A 15,398-nucleotide genomic window follows, 5' to 3' on the forward strand; every position below is an offset into this window, starting at 1 on the left:
ACCGTATATGTGATGAAAGTCTCGCTCAACTCTAGGTACCAGCATACACCAACAGTCCCAATTTACACTCAACAGTCCCGATTGGAGAGCTGCTATCACAATTGGGATTGCAATGTCCCGATCGCCAGGCAGTTGGGTAGCTGTGTCAGGAGTGAATGGGTGACACTGATGTAAGTAGCAGTTAAAGAGATGTACGATATGGACCAGAAGCAGTTTAGTGATCTCTACCATTTGGCATGCCCCTGGCTGTGTGGCCATGCCCACTAGATGACAGCACACCCTCCCACTGCAATGTGGACATGAGGTGCCTATCACAGGTGACACCTTCACACTCCTTCCATAAGATTTGTGAAGTTTGTGACCTCTTCCGCCATTATCTCCATATTTGCCCATTATACAACACCACGATCGAGTCGTGAGCTCCCTGCCAACTCTCTTCTATGGAGGCTGGTTACCTAAGCAGGTCATAGAGGCTTGATTTCTACTTCTAATTATTTTCTACTGAAATTAGTTCAGCCTCCAAAAGGAACTGCATGAGCTCAGATGGGAGGAGGAGACTTGAGCTAGAAGATTGGTGCTAAATTTAAAAGGAGGTGACAAAATATTTGATTTGCACACAAATAAATACAATTTCTATAAACTTGTTTAGGTGGGACCGGGTTCCCCTATTTACAAACCGTCCAACAATCAACTACAAACCGTTGTTGAACAGGTTGCGAGATGGAGCACCCAGTCTCAAATTTGGTGATGCTGTCTAATTAAGAAGCTTCTGGTGGTACAGTAGACTCATTGACTTATTGAAGAAATTACAAACAATCAATTGTCACCCAAGTTTTCATAATATTGCCTCCTTCTATGCTCAATTCTAGATAGCCATAATCATTTAATAGGCCATATGCATTCAGATATCCAACAACACTCAACTCGAAGAATTCTTAATGCCTATATTACCCTCTCTAATTAATAAAGTGTTGGAAATATACAAACTAGAACATATTTGTCCCTATAGATTGTAAGCTTGCGGGCAGGGCCCTCTTACTTCTTTGTGTTATTATTACCCAGTCTTGTTTTATTACTGTTTCGTTCCCAAATGTAATAACAGAATATTAACAGTATAGTACATGATTGCTCTATTCAATTTGGCACTCAATGAGCCTGTTCACTTCCTGATCCTTCGTAAAAATCTGAGCAATGCCTCCTTCACTCAAAGTTACCTACTGCTTGAACTTCATGATGCAAATAATGATGCCCATGACTTCTCAAAATCTGTACCCCCGCCTCCTAAATCCCCTTTCATCTGCTGTACCAGCTCTCTTCAAAGTTTTTGAAAATATAAAATTGTTTTGTTAAAATCACTTTTTATTGGTGTTTTTTTTATTTATTTTTTTTATTTAAGAAGCAGGTGTCACATTTCCCGCTGATGTACACAATTAAGCTCAAACTAACAATGGAGCCTAAGTGCCACATGTAAGCTGCACTTTTAAAATAAAATGATAAAACTGCTTTAAAATAATAACTTATCGATTAAGTAACAGTGGAAGACTGTGGTCTACTGCTGGGAGATCTTTTGGAGCATGGCCTATATCCAGTAAAGAAAATAATTCCCAATTCTAAACAGGAAGTACGGTTTGGTTGCGTATTCAGAAGTGTCTGCATTTACTGTACAGGAATGGCAATTTACAGGTATGTACAGTACCACAGCTTCATTAGTGTAAAGAGTTCCTGGTTAAGTTTCAAACCCTAGGGAGATCATTTTGACTCCAAATTGTCACTTTAGAAGTTCATAATTATCTGGTAAATCAATAGATCTTACAGATCTCATTTAAAATTGTGTACAGAGTGCCCAGATGTATTTTCTAAGCACGTACAGTAGCACACTTTGTCCGGCATACGAGTCTCCGTGATGCTGTAAAAAACCTCTAGCGCCTTTAGTTTAGTTTTGCCTTATAAGATGTTTTATTTCAGTTCTCCAGAGTTTAGAAAGAGATTTAAAGCTGCTCGGGATCTGCCAAATAAACTCTGTCTGTGGGATTGTGTAAATTCATCTGGCAGCGCGTCCGGCCCACCATCTGGAGAAGATTTTTCCAGTGGGTTAGAATGGAGCAGAGGCTCCAGCTGGACAGGACAGCCAGCCCTTGGTCCCCCGGGACCTTCTTAATACGTGTCACTCAGGACAACCTTCTGCAAGACGAGAATACCATCTAAGTTTCCAGATTGCACAAGACACCTCAGTTCAATGAACTAATGTATTCGTCATGGAAGACAGGCATTAGAAGAATGGGACATATAGGTTTGATTGAGATTACCAGCAATGATGCCAGAGAGAGAACATATTTCATATCAGTATCCCTGTATAGAATACTGCAGGCAGCAGGGCCAGATTAAGTCTTGTGGGGGTTTCGGTGAAATTAAGTTGTGGGGGCCCTTGTCCCCCTCCAATACAGCCTCAGTGCCCCCCCTCCCCCTGGTGACCCTCTCACAGACCCGGTCTGTCTCTTCGGCACACTGCATCTTCTTCCCCAGCCCCTAACCTTATTTGTTTTTCGGCTGCTCACTGCAGCACAGCTCCTGGGCTGCATGCTCTCTTTCAATGGGTGAAGCACTGCATGACGTCATGGAGTCACACATACTGCACAGATTAAGCAAAATAAACTATATTGCACCGCCCACTGGCACCGCCGGTTCAATAAAGTTACTGAGCACTGCGGATCCCTGGACTATCCCCTTATAGCAGGGCTCGACAAATCCCGGGGACCAGGTCGCCATGGCTACCAGATTTTGCAGTGAGGGAGGAAGCAGATACTCATTAGCTCTGGCGGAGATTCAGGTCTATAGTATTGCAGTGTTCATATCATGCACAGGAGTGCATGTGCTGAGTGGTGCCTGCGGTGACTGCTGTGCCTCTGTCTGTCCCGGGCTGCACTGACAACTCCTCTCCAGCTCGGCCTGCTCTGATCCCTGCTGTCTGTCCCAGTCTAGGCTGCTCCTCCTGTACGTCCCGGCTGTCTACTGTCTCCTATCTCCGGCTGCATAGAGCTCTCCAGTAGTAGGGTCTATGCGTGGCCAGGGATTGCGGAGCGGCTGCAGAGGTGTGACCACAAGGGGAGGGGGATTTTGTTGTACTTTTTGGCACCATTATTTTATGTGAAATGTGGACTGATTACTAGACGGTGGGGGGTGGAGCAGGGGAGCTGTGCAGAGCAGTGAGGGGGCCTCCATTTTACTGTATCCATTTTGTGGACTAGTATAGCGTGTATAAGAGTTGCATAACACACGGAGCTGTGCTTCTCAGTCCTGTATTTTCTTGGGGGACGGTGGTCTGGCTCCTACACTTTCATCTTGGCTCCTAGATTTTAGAAAAATTTGTCAAGCCCTGCCTTACAGGTATCTGCCTGCGATCTGCTGATCATGCAGCAGCGCAGGCAGCAGTCCACCTGTGCCCCTAGTCCCCACGCATGTGTGTGGGGACCCCAGGATGACCGCCCCTGTCTCCCCCCCTTAATCCGGCCCTGGCAGGCAGCAACATTTAGGACAGTGTTGGCTAACCTTGACACTCCATCTATATATCCCAGCATGCCCTGCCACAGTTTTAGCATGCCCTAATAGCAAAACTGTAGCAGTGCATGCTGGGTTATGTAGTTCCATAACAGCTGGAGTGTCAAAGTTAGCCAACACTGATTTAGGATATGTAATCATGACCGTTGTAGATCAGTCTGTGCTACATCAGTAACATCCAGTGTCCTGCATAGCCGGGTAGGTAAGCACTGAAAGCAGACTTCAATATAGTGGAGCCATCCATCGTTATGAGAACCACTTTGGGTGCAGTCCATGCACACTAGACTGACCAAAAGTAACAAGCAACATTCAGAGCCTGCCCAGCGAAGCAGGGTAGTGTCTAAACTCCCTTCGTGGAGAGGACCCTGACGTCATCAGCTACTGTCCAACGTAATTCCCTACCATACACGTAGACAGAGAGGGAATATAATCTTGTAGCTAGTCACCGTGCCCGAAGCAAGCGCAGCGAGCCCGCGAGGGGACAAGTTTCTTCTTTAGATGGCTTTATGGTCATGGAACCGCACTTCCGCCCTCACTGCAGGTCACTTCCTGGTCCCTGCACTGCAGGCAAATATCAGCCACTGGTAAGCAGCCCTTAGCCTTATATATAGAAAATGGAGAAAATGGTTTGATCTCTGCTATAAAAGCAAATGCAAAGCCAAAGTATGACGAATTTTGAATATATTTGTGAATGTTAAACATCTGTAATGAACAATTTTTATTTTAAGGTTGGTGGTCCTTTAAATAGAACATTTGGCACAGAACTGTCAAAGTGTGCATATTTGCACCTAAACAAACCATGTTGTGATGCAAGGGAGCAAATGCAATTCTGTATGTAGCACAGAAGTACTTTGTTTTACACTGTGATTTGCAGTTCAGCTAGGGGACTCCTCCTGCCAACTCTAAATCTGTCTGAACATTCTACATCTGCCCCCCTTCCCCACAACATGGATTGCACTTCTAGCTACATTACTCCTAACTAAGAGGGACGATTCAATTCGGAGCAATAGCTGCAAGTTTATGGTTTTCCGACTGCTTTGCTGTCAACTCATGACCACCAACATGGTAGAAATTTGCTCGCGCCCCAGAGGAGCGCAGGAAAATCTGTAATGTTGGGCTTCTGTAATTCAGAGTGAAGTGCACAGCCACACGTCACAATCAAACATTGCTTGGAATTAAAACTACCCCCTGAGGATTAAATTGTTTAATTAACAAATAGAACCCTATCCTATCTGTAGCCATTAGTGAGATGTACATTCTTGTAGAAGGTATATAACACATACCTCATCTTACAGCTCTTACAATTTTCAGTGTTGGTTTGTGACTAGTAACAAGGGACCCGCAATAGACAGATTACTCGGCCCAGTGCAGATGGCAGTAGATGCAGCAGAGGTAATTACAGAGTTCATATTTGGCAAAAAGACCCTTTGGGTTGATATTGAGCTGAAAGCAAAAAAGTGTCTCGTTTGCATATGAGCAGTTCCAGGTCGTATGCAAAAACACACACATCTTATGACATGTGGAACCTCAAATCCATGGTGTACTTGCTTCTGCAGCAAAGATGTAACAATCATTGTTAACTGTAAAACCTGCATAAGGTTTATGTAAGTGCAGAATTTAGATCCATTGTATTTCAATACCCATTTCAATCCAAAAAAGATGCATCTCAAAAGGATAGTCCTTTTCTTGTATGTGTATACCCTTACTTTCACGTCAATGGCCCGAAACGCCTCTCCAAGGGTAAGGGGCTGCATGTGTAAGACAAGTGTTATTTTTAACTATAGCCCAGTGGTTCCCAAACTTTTTTGAATCACGTTGCCCTAGAGTATCAGCACTATTTTCACGGCACCCCTATGCCAAAAGTTTGTTATTGAGAAATTAAAGATAAATGTAGTGAAGTAAATTGTGCTCATCTGTCATCCTTAGGCTGAGTTATGTGGTGGTGGACAGGTTTGCACTTTACATTACATTGACCACAAATCATTTGATTTGGTGCTGGAAACCTGAGGCATCCCTTGCAACCTGAGGCATCCCTTGCAAGTGTCCAGAGGCACCCCAGGGAGCCACGGCGCACAGTTTGGGAACTACTGCTATAGACACAAGTCTTGCATATGCACTTAAGTACACTGCCCAATGTAAACCTAAGTACAACTTTAAATCTGGCTGTATATACAGACACACACAGAGGATTAACATACAGTACCAAATAATATTAGGAGCAGTAAACTTATACTTTGTATATTAGTGTATAGCAGTATATTAGGTTAGCTACTTGTAGCAGAACTTTTTTTGTGGTTTCATTTATTTTGTTTTACACGTCCTCCTCCCCTCCATTGCTGCAGCCTACTCTCGAGGCTAGAGCCACTTCATGCCTACAGAAGGAGGCAGAGTCGGTAGACTTTCTAGCAGTTTGAAAACAAATATCTTCTACCATAATAGCATTTTGAATAAAAATTAAAATGCAATTTAGAAAGTAACTCACAAGGGAGGCCAAGAAGGCAGTGTCGGTAATGCTTCTTCCCGCAAAGATGGTATATTGTGTGTCCTCTACTAGATCAAGTAACTTCCTAAATATGCTGGCATTGACAATCCCAGACTCTTCTCATCATCTAGCACACCCCTCAGACCCACGCCACTCGTTAGTCACGTCATCCTTCTCTCTAAGTCCAGGCAACATCTGGAGCTACATTCCCTCTGCAGCTATAATGTTTTCACTGGTTTCCTGACACTCGGTTCTATGCATGAATAGGAGTTTTGCTGGCAACCAAGAGCAGAGGACTGCAATATCATATCAGATCTCCGATAGTATACTTAGCTATTATGAATGCAAGTTTGACTTGTGCTATGATCTTTTCTGACCTTATACATTGCACCACAATACACTAAATTGTTATGTCTGGATTTCCATACAAATAGAAAATTACAGGCTTACTTCCTATTTGTTATATAATTGCTTGTAGGCTTCCTTTACAATCAAAAAAAGAGGTAGAGAAATGTTTCATTACGTCCTGTGGTTGGGCAGTACTATAGATCAAGGTGTGCTGGATGATCAGTGCTTTTCAGCACTGTCCAAGTATACGGGTTGAGTACGGGATGCCGGCGCTCGGAATCCTGGCGGTCAAAAACCCAATGCCGGCATCCTGACAGGGTTAGGATACAAACACCTGTCGGTCGGTAAGGCAACCCTCTCCCTATCTCTAAACCTCCCTGGTGCCTAAACCTAACCCTCCCCTTAGTGCCTAACCCCGCTACTTACCTTCAGGATACCTGTGCCGGCATCCCCTTTGCCGGGATATTGACCGGATCCCCTATTATACATCCTAAATATACACAAAAAAAAACAAAAAAACACAGGATTTTGGTACTTACCGATAAATCCCTTTCTCCGATTCCATAGGGAACACTGGAGGCTAAAGACAGTGGGGTATAGACGGTACTAAGTGGTGCTGGCACTCTAAATTTCAAGAAGTGTGACTAGCTCCTCCCCATCTATACCCCAGTCTAAGAAAAAACTGTGCCCGAGGGGAGCTGAGAAAAAACAAACAAACGGAAGAGGAGGAGGCAAAGCAAGTACACAGAACATAGTGATCCTCTGTTGTGAATACCGAGGGTTAAATAATAAGCTGAAGGGTAAGAGGAAATGAGAGTTTCGAAATCCGAAACTCAGGAACGCCTGGAGAGGTGACTAGATAGGAATTCTTGATATTCAGAGATGTCGTGATCGTTCCTAGTACCGTCTTCCCCGGAGAAAGGGACTCTATCCGTAGGAATGGATTGAGATTTCTGATCAAGCCATCCGGCTTCGTAACCACGAAGAGACTAGATTAAAATCCTCTTTCCCCGGTCTGGGGACCTGGACCACCATACTCGTGGATGGAACTTGTGTATAGTCTACTGTAAAATGATACTCCTGTCGTCCAAACCTGTGGTAAAAAACCAAGGTAGAGGAGGAGACTAAAAAGTCAAACTGTATCTTGAGCGATAAGAGCCCGGACCCAAGCGTCTGTACTAAATTCCGTTCCTACTACTCTGAAGTCCATAAGACGCGCTCCCACTCTGGGGACCCCCAGGTGAAAGGAAAATCCAGCAAGCACTAGGCTTGGTAGAGATGTTGTTGCTTCCCTTCCCGCACCCTAAACCTAACCCTCACCCCTTAGTGCCTAACCCTAAACCCACCCATCCCCCTAACCCCAGATACTTACCTTCAGGATGCCGGCGGTCGGGATTCCGGCGCCGGTATTTTGACAGTCGGCATCCCACACGCCGTGATGCCGACTATCTCCCATTTTAAATAAGTTATAAAATAGCAATAATTTAGATTATAAATGTAGTAACTTAACAAAATCTGTCATTTATATTTGACTCTTAAAAGCAAAGAAGTTTAAATGGGAAAATGGCTGCCACCACTAGCTCTTACAGAAAAACTCAATGCAAAGTTAATTTCGGGATTATCCAAAAACCCACAAATAACCTTTTATGATGTTTGAAAGACAGACCAATATAGAGATTTAAAGTGGACCTGACATGATTTATCATATTTGCCAAACAATTACACACGGCTTAGCATACACCAGTTTATTTCCATTAATTTGAACACTTAGGGGGGAGATTCAAATGTTTTCTGGGTGCCCAAATGCAATGGGAGCCCGACAGAGCAATTCAATTGTTGCTCCGTTTGGGGACCAGTGGCTAACCCAGTCTAAAGGGCTGCTTTGGCCACCCAACCGGCCGGCTTATCATACATTTCTGCTCGCCACCCCGGGAAGCTGCGAGCAGAAATGTGCGCAGCTGCGGCTCTTCGCGCCCAAATCACGCAACAATTTCATTGCTCCGTCAGTTACCAAAAACAAATAGCAGCGGCTAAAACAATTGAATCGTCCTCATGTATATCTTGGAGTACAGGCAGAGGAGAGCGAAGTAGGATATAAACTTTCTAATACATGAACATTTCAAAAATCTACACTAGGGAAAAGTCTACAATCATTCTAGAGAGAAAGTATTAAGATTAAAACAAGAGAACATGTACTAAAACTGGAGCATAGTACATAGATAGGTGGAACAGAAGTGACAGATGTGTTTCAGGCTAATACCCCGGGCAAGTTAAACATGATTGATATAGACATAAGGATATCCTAAACCTAAAAAATACCTAATAATTATCATTGTTTACCTGTAAGGCACCACAAACCTCTACAGCAGCGGAAAGAGAGTATAAGAAGTGTTACATAAATGGACACTGTTACATACAAGGATGATAAAGAAGCTGCACATGAGAGAGAAGGTAGAGGGTGTCCTGCTCACCAAGGCTTTATTTACAGAGGAAACTTACCAACCAGCAGATAATAAAAATGTTATTATAATCATAGTCCTAATGGTTCTCATCTAGGTTTCAGTGTACAAGTTTTAGTTGTGGAAAGGGTCCAAAATGTCAACATACTGAAAACAAGTAATCTGTAATCTACACTGGAAACAGAACTGGTCATAGGACTCATTCTAGACACTACAAGAAAACTTACAGAATATCACATCCAGACTAAGGGCTCAATTCAGACCCGCTCGCTAGATGCGTTCGCACAGAGCCAGAGTATGCAATTCCTGCGATCGCACGGCAAGGCACGACCACTATGTCTTACCTCGAGATCGCGATGTGTATTTAGACGCCCACTTTCAGTACCATCGGAAGCAAACGCAGCACTTGTGGTCGACCATACCCTACCGCAAGCACTGAGAGAGCTTCAGTGTGTAAAACAACCATGTGACGTGTACTATGACGCTGCGTCTTAATTATGAACGCCTCTGAAACGGTGTTAAGACACTCAGGCATGCCTGCGTTCGCACCCCCCATACCCCGCCCCCCTCGATGTTCATCGACCATCCAGTCACCACCCATAAACGGCTTGTCCTGTCATTCTAGTGAGCTGGCTATGCGCAGCGAGCGCTTCCCGATTGCATGGACTAGTTCGCGCACTGCGACTTATACGCATGCGCAGATTGCAAACATCGCAGCCTAGCGAGCGGGTCTGAATAGGGCCCTAAGAGCGGTATCCAATTAGCCCCGAACATTGTTCGGGCGCTAATTGACCCCGCGATCTGTGAAAAACTGGGATTTTTCGCCGATTATCCCTGATTTTAGCCAATGTTTTTTTTGTTTTTTTTTCACCCTACCCTATTATTTCGGTTGAAATAATAGGACAGTTTCCCTGAAAACACGAAGGTGCCGCGATAAGCTTGCGGACCTGTGTTTTTACCGTTTTTTTTTTTCGGGTCCCGACAAAAAACAAAACAAAACCCCGATCAGTGCCCGCGTCAGGCCGAATTGGATAGAGCCAGGCATGTAAGAGGGCCTGATTCACTACGGAACGTTATTGCAATCACTGCTGCGATTACGCACGCAGTCCTGCTGCGAAAATATGCTAATGAATGCAATCGCAAAGCCGGCATAGAGACGCCCACTACCGCTATCTCATAACCGTAACACCTTGCAGTCCTGCGTACACATTGGGAACATCGAGGTAACATTGGCCCCCATGCACAATTACAACAGGTCTGACCTTACTCAGAAATTGCTAACCTCGTTGCACGCACACAAGCTGCACTACTGCTTCATTTCCCGGCTGTGCAATACAGTCTATCTCTGAATCAGGCCCATTGTTAATACATGCTCACAAAATAAAGAAGTTGCTTAATACAAAAGAGCAACTGGTAACGATCATAAACACGTCCAAATACCTTTTGATAACTAGTTACAATTAAACATATAATTTTATTTAAGGCTGTTCTATGCCTTCTAAAGACTACAGCAGGATGCAATTTTGAGCATAATATGTTCAGCAAAACATATGTGCAAGTGATTATGTTCACAGAGCCCAGTATACATGTTTGTGCAATATAATAAAGACCATTAATTCAGGCATGGACAAATTTCTTGTATAGTTTTAGTGGTGGAAGCCACGTACTTTGGTAGTGATTACATGCCAGCCTGTGCCACCTCAAAGCACTTAAAACCCTGCCTGTGTTCTCATTATACACCCCTACGGAGGGGGAAAAAGAAAAATATTCAAACCAGTCTGCGTGCACTGACAAAACAAAAATGGAATATGCCAGCCCATGCACCAACCAAGAAAACGCAACGTGTCCTTCTTAGATAAATGAAAAAAATGACTAGACGATTCCCCACACCTTTGCAATTCCAGCCAATGTGTTGGGCATAGTGAATTGCTATAACCACAGGCACTTTTGGACACCTAAAAAAAAAAAAAAAAAAAAAAAAAAAAAGAAGAAGAAGGTGACATCACTCATGTTTCCAGTGAGAGCAGCTTTAACCGTAAGAATAATACCGGTTCGCAGAGCTGTGCTATGCATTTTGTAAACCACAAATCTTGGGACTATCTTGTGCACATACAGACACCATGCATCGCCTGCCTTCAGAGGTAGGACTGAGCCAAGAAAATGGACATTGTTGTTTAGTTGCCATGGCAGCTGGGGTTTGTCCTGCATGGTCCTAAAAATGTATTACTACTGAATATTAGGCACCACCCCTCCACAGGTATGTAGCTGCTTGTTGGAATTCAGACTGTCGTTATTATGCATGATACATTATGAACATATGAGGGTTAGGGTAAAATAGTACTGTTGATATTGTCCACATTGTGGACGTGTCGACATTATGTGAATGTTGACATTGACCTTGTCAACATCCTCAATGTCGATATGGTATACCACAACTTTTTCACAACTGTGTACTACCTTAGTATCAACAGCCCCACCAGTTATTTCAATAGACAGGTCCGACCCACCAACATACCACATGCCCACCTTACACTAATTATAATCACACACACACACACACACGACATAGGGCCTGATTCAGTAAGGATCACTATTGCGATTACGCACGCAATCGGACAATTGTTGCGTTCTGCGCATGTTTCACAGTGCGCGAACACCCTACTGCGATCGCATTAACTACGCAGACCCATCGCAGAGTGATTGACAGGAAGTACTGTTTTTGGGGGCAGTGATGGGGGTGGTCAGCGTAACGCAGGCGTGCCAGTTTGTTTGAACACTGTTGCAGTGGCGTGCATAAAATTAGCCACTGCGATGCCATACGCAGCTGCGTGCGATGAGGTTAGCAATTCCTGAGTAAGGTCAGACCTTGTGCAAGTGTGCGTGAGGCTGCTATGGTACTCGGTGTTACCGATGGTTTCGCAGTCTTGCCAAGTATTACGAATGTGTGTAAGGTAAAGTGGGCGTCCTTATGTTAGGCTGCGTATGGCATCGCGATCATTAGCATATCTTCACAGTGAGACTGCGTGCGTAAGCGCTATTGCGATCATAACTGTGATCCTTGCTGAATCAGGCCCATAATTGGATATGCAACATATCTCAGGGTATTCAGGCAGATCAATGGATAGAATACTCTTTCTTTGATATACCAAACTGACACAATTAGTAAAGGAAATAGTGTAAACAAGTGAGCACAGAGCCAGGTGCATAACCGACTCCATCATTGTGTGTGGTTTGGAGATGCTGGTAGTTGGCAGTGTACCAGCCATTGGCTTCACTAAATTGATGGTCGAGATTGGCATCCTGACAATCTCTAGTAGCAGTGAGCTGCCGATCCTAGAGAGGGAGCAATCGGAATCAGTGCCAGTATCTAGTGGGGACACATCGTCTCTGTCTACGACAAAAGGTTGATACTGCCACTACTGGCTGTGGGACCCCTCAAAGCAGTCTAGTGATCCAGTCCTAAGCCAGCTCTGCACAGTAATATTAAGACCTCGTGCTTAGATTGATACACCTCAACCAGGTATACAGGCTTACCAGCCTTAAAACTACACCTTATCATTTTGTTTTATTTTTACCTTTATGCCATGCACAGGTGTTTTTTGCTATTTTACAAATATTGATATTTGAATATGAAAACTGACTTATGCTGCAAGTAAAAACAGAACAGTGTTAATGAGTTATAACTAGATAACTGTGAAAAGCAACAAGCGAGTCAAGCAAAGTTTTTGCTGAACTCCAAAAAAGATATTGGAAAAAAAAAAAAAAAACTAATTATGAGCTATACAATAAATACTGCTAAATATAAAAATATATAGGCTACTTTACTAAATTAACAACTACTTTTTGACCCTATCCAACTTCCTCTTTTCGCCAATGAACAAGCCAATGCTTTATTTTAGTTTTATCGACTTTCTCAGGAATTACTTCAAGTTTTTTATTTTACAAATGTGAACTTTTTCTCAGAACAGATAGGATTTTCTTATATCAGCATGGTGAAATAATGTGGAGAACCCCTATTTTTCTGAAAATGGGTGCCAGCAGTTAAAGGGTCAGTGTAAAATGGACCCAATAGAGTGGCTTCTATTAGGATTTACATGGCCTTAATAGTGCTAGCAGGCAGGAGAGACCCAGTAGCACTCTGAATCCCCCGGCTGTAGATAGTCCCCACCTCTGCTCTATCAGCATAAGTTCATGATAAGCAGCATGAGGAGAACAATCAGTCAAATGGTTAATAGTTACAATAATATACACACAGGCATAGAACTTGTGCAATCACAATACAATCTTCCATGTTTAGTTAGATAAACATTCTTATTTAGATCGATAGACTAGACACGAATTACAGGGCTAACTAAACTTACAAACACATGTACAAAGAGGTACTGCTGGATACACACTTGTCCAATTCTCATCCAATCTGACCTTCGACCAAACAATTGGTTCAACATAAGTAGAGTGTGTACCACCCACACAACCTCTGGTTTCATCCAGTCCTTGTCTTGTCAAAAGATATTTAAAATAGCTGAAAAATCTAGAGAGTCCAGATCAACAATCACCTGACCAATGTAGAAGTGTGTACACTCCTGCGACTGGGTTTGTCCAAATCATCCACTAAGCAGTGAGTGGCAGCTGGCCTACCAAAGAATGGAAGAGGGTGTAGGTTGACACAATCCTTTCAGCAGATGCAGATTTGAGATCTGCAGCAAAATTAGACAGGTGTGTACGCATAGATTAGGTGTTGTATCTGCGACCAGGTCTCTAGAAGGATTGTGTCAACAGTCTGGTCTGGAGTTGGTTCCCCAGAGGATCGGAGAAGTGTGTACCCAGATTAAGATCTCAATGTCACATTCCTCAAATTCCTTTGGTATAGCTCTCCATGATTCTGTGTCACCAATTTACGTCATGCTACCAATAACTAGGTGATATTTGCAGAAGGCCACATTCACAGTGACTGAGGAACAGTCTAAACAATATGCTATTTGGATTGTAGACAAATAGAATATGAGCACGCCTATGAACACATGAGACTTGCCAATAAGCAGACAAATGGAAATCCAAGGCTCTATCCACTATGATAGTCAGAAGTGCCCCATATAAGAAGTCAGATCATCATCACACTACACCAAACTGCCCTTTCCTTTGGTATACCCTCCAGGGGCAGGTTGTAATGCAGTAAGCCACACTGTCAACCCAATTCTCTCCACTCAAGACCTACTTCCGTAGAACATAACAAAAGTAACACAAAAGATGGTTTGTTCTGTAAAGACCGTATATGAAGGAGTTATTTTTGAACAAAGATTTTTTTTTTAGTTATTTTTGAACAAAGATTTTTTTTTTTACTACAATTGTTAGTTTCGTATTGTTGAAATAACAGCAAATGTCTGGAGTATCAAAGTATTTGTCTGAAGGTGTAGGAACCCTCCCCTCTGCCCTGGTACTTTCTTCTATCACCTCCCTTCACAGTAATTATTCTACTTTGCTTCCTCCCCTTCATCCTTTGTATCCGTTGCCCAGTAGTCATCCTTCCCTCCTTCTGTTGCCCTTTTGGCCCATAAGTCACCCCCCTTATTTGAATTTCACCTCCATCGGTTGCCCCCTCTGCCCAGTTATTTCCCTCTCCACTTGTTGCCCCCTGTGCCCAGCAGTTAACCTCCCTTCCATCCATTGCCCACTGTACCCAGCAGTCATCCTCCCTTCTTTCCGTTGCCCCATGCCCAGCAGTCAACCTCCCTTCCATTGCCCACTGTACCCAGCAGTCATCCTCCCTTCTTTCCGTTGCCCCATGCCTAACATTAATCTACCTTTTCTTTCGATGCCCCCTTTGCACCAGGCATCCACCTTTTTGTCATAGCCCCATATCCAGCAGTCAACCTTTTTTTGTGCTGCCCTCTGTACCCAGCAACCACCCCTTCTTCCATTGCCCTCTGCCCAGCTGTAATACCCTTTTCTTTCATGACACCAAACACGAATGCCCTCCAATACCACAGATACTAGCACATCCCATACCCTCCTCAGACATGTCCACCCGGGAACCGTGACCCTCCCGCTGTTAGCCGCCCCTCCACACTGGGCCCGGGGCTGTAGCGCAACCATGGGCACGGAGTCTCCCCCCCGGGCACCGGGCTCTCGCTCCCGCCCGCACCCTACCTGCAGTCTCTCACTCGCCGGCTGCCACATCTCTCCTCCGACTCCGCGCACAGGATGCTCTCACCGTCTGCAAAGTGCGCACTCCCGACCGGCGCTCCCCTCGGTACAGCTGCTGCTCCCTCCCCGTTATCCCGGATAACCCCGCCCACTCCCTCTAAACGTTACCCCGAGAGACTCCGCCCGTTATCTGGCATTCCTCTCTCCTCCCCCTGTCTCCCCCTATTGTCCCGGCGTTCTTAGCAAAGGGGCGGGTGTCCCAATGTATGTCCCGCCCCCTGGGTGTGACGTGACACCATAGAAAGTATGCGCGCCTGCCGCTCCGTCCCAGTCCAGTCACATGCGCTGTTACCATAGAAACGTATTAACCATTTCAGAGGCGCCAGTGCTGCTGTCACTAGTTTGTCACG

General features: G+C 44.3%; 1 protein-coding gene across 2 annotated transcripts in view; it reads right to left on the reverse strand.

Annotated features, from left to right (window-relative positions):
* The window catches only part of PID1 (phosphotyrosine interaction domain containing 1), a 79,434-nt gene extending 64,290 nt beyond the window's left edge, over window positions 1-15,144 (reverse strand). The window contains exon 1 of one of the 2 annotated variants that reach the window (XM_088466566.1): window positions 14,992-15,144. In XM_088466566.1, the coding sequence (XP_088322692.1) occupies window positions 14,992-15,021 (30 nt within the window). In that variant the 5' untranslated portion in view covers window positions 15,022-15,144. Of the gene's footprint in view, window positions 1-6,924; window positions 7,004-14,991 lie in introns of those variants that run through there. The other variant, XM_088466568.1, reaches the window with a different exon arrangement.
* Between the last annotated feature and the right edge of the window lie 254 nt (window positions 15,145-15,398).

This window comes from Taudactylus pleione, unplaced genomic scaffold (genome assembly GCF_031769625.1).
Source record: "Taudactylus pleione unplaced genomic scaffold, aTauple2 ptg000066l, whole genome shotgun sequence".
Lineage (NCBI taxonomy): Eukaryota > Metazoa > Chordata > Amphibia > Anura > Myobatrachidae > Taudactylus > Taudactylus pleione.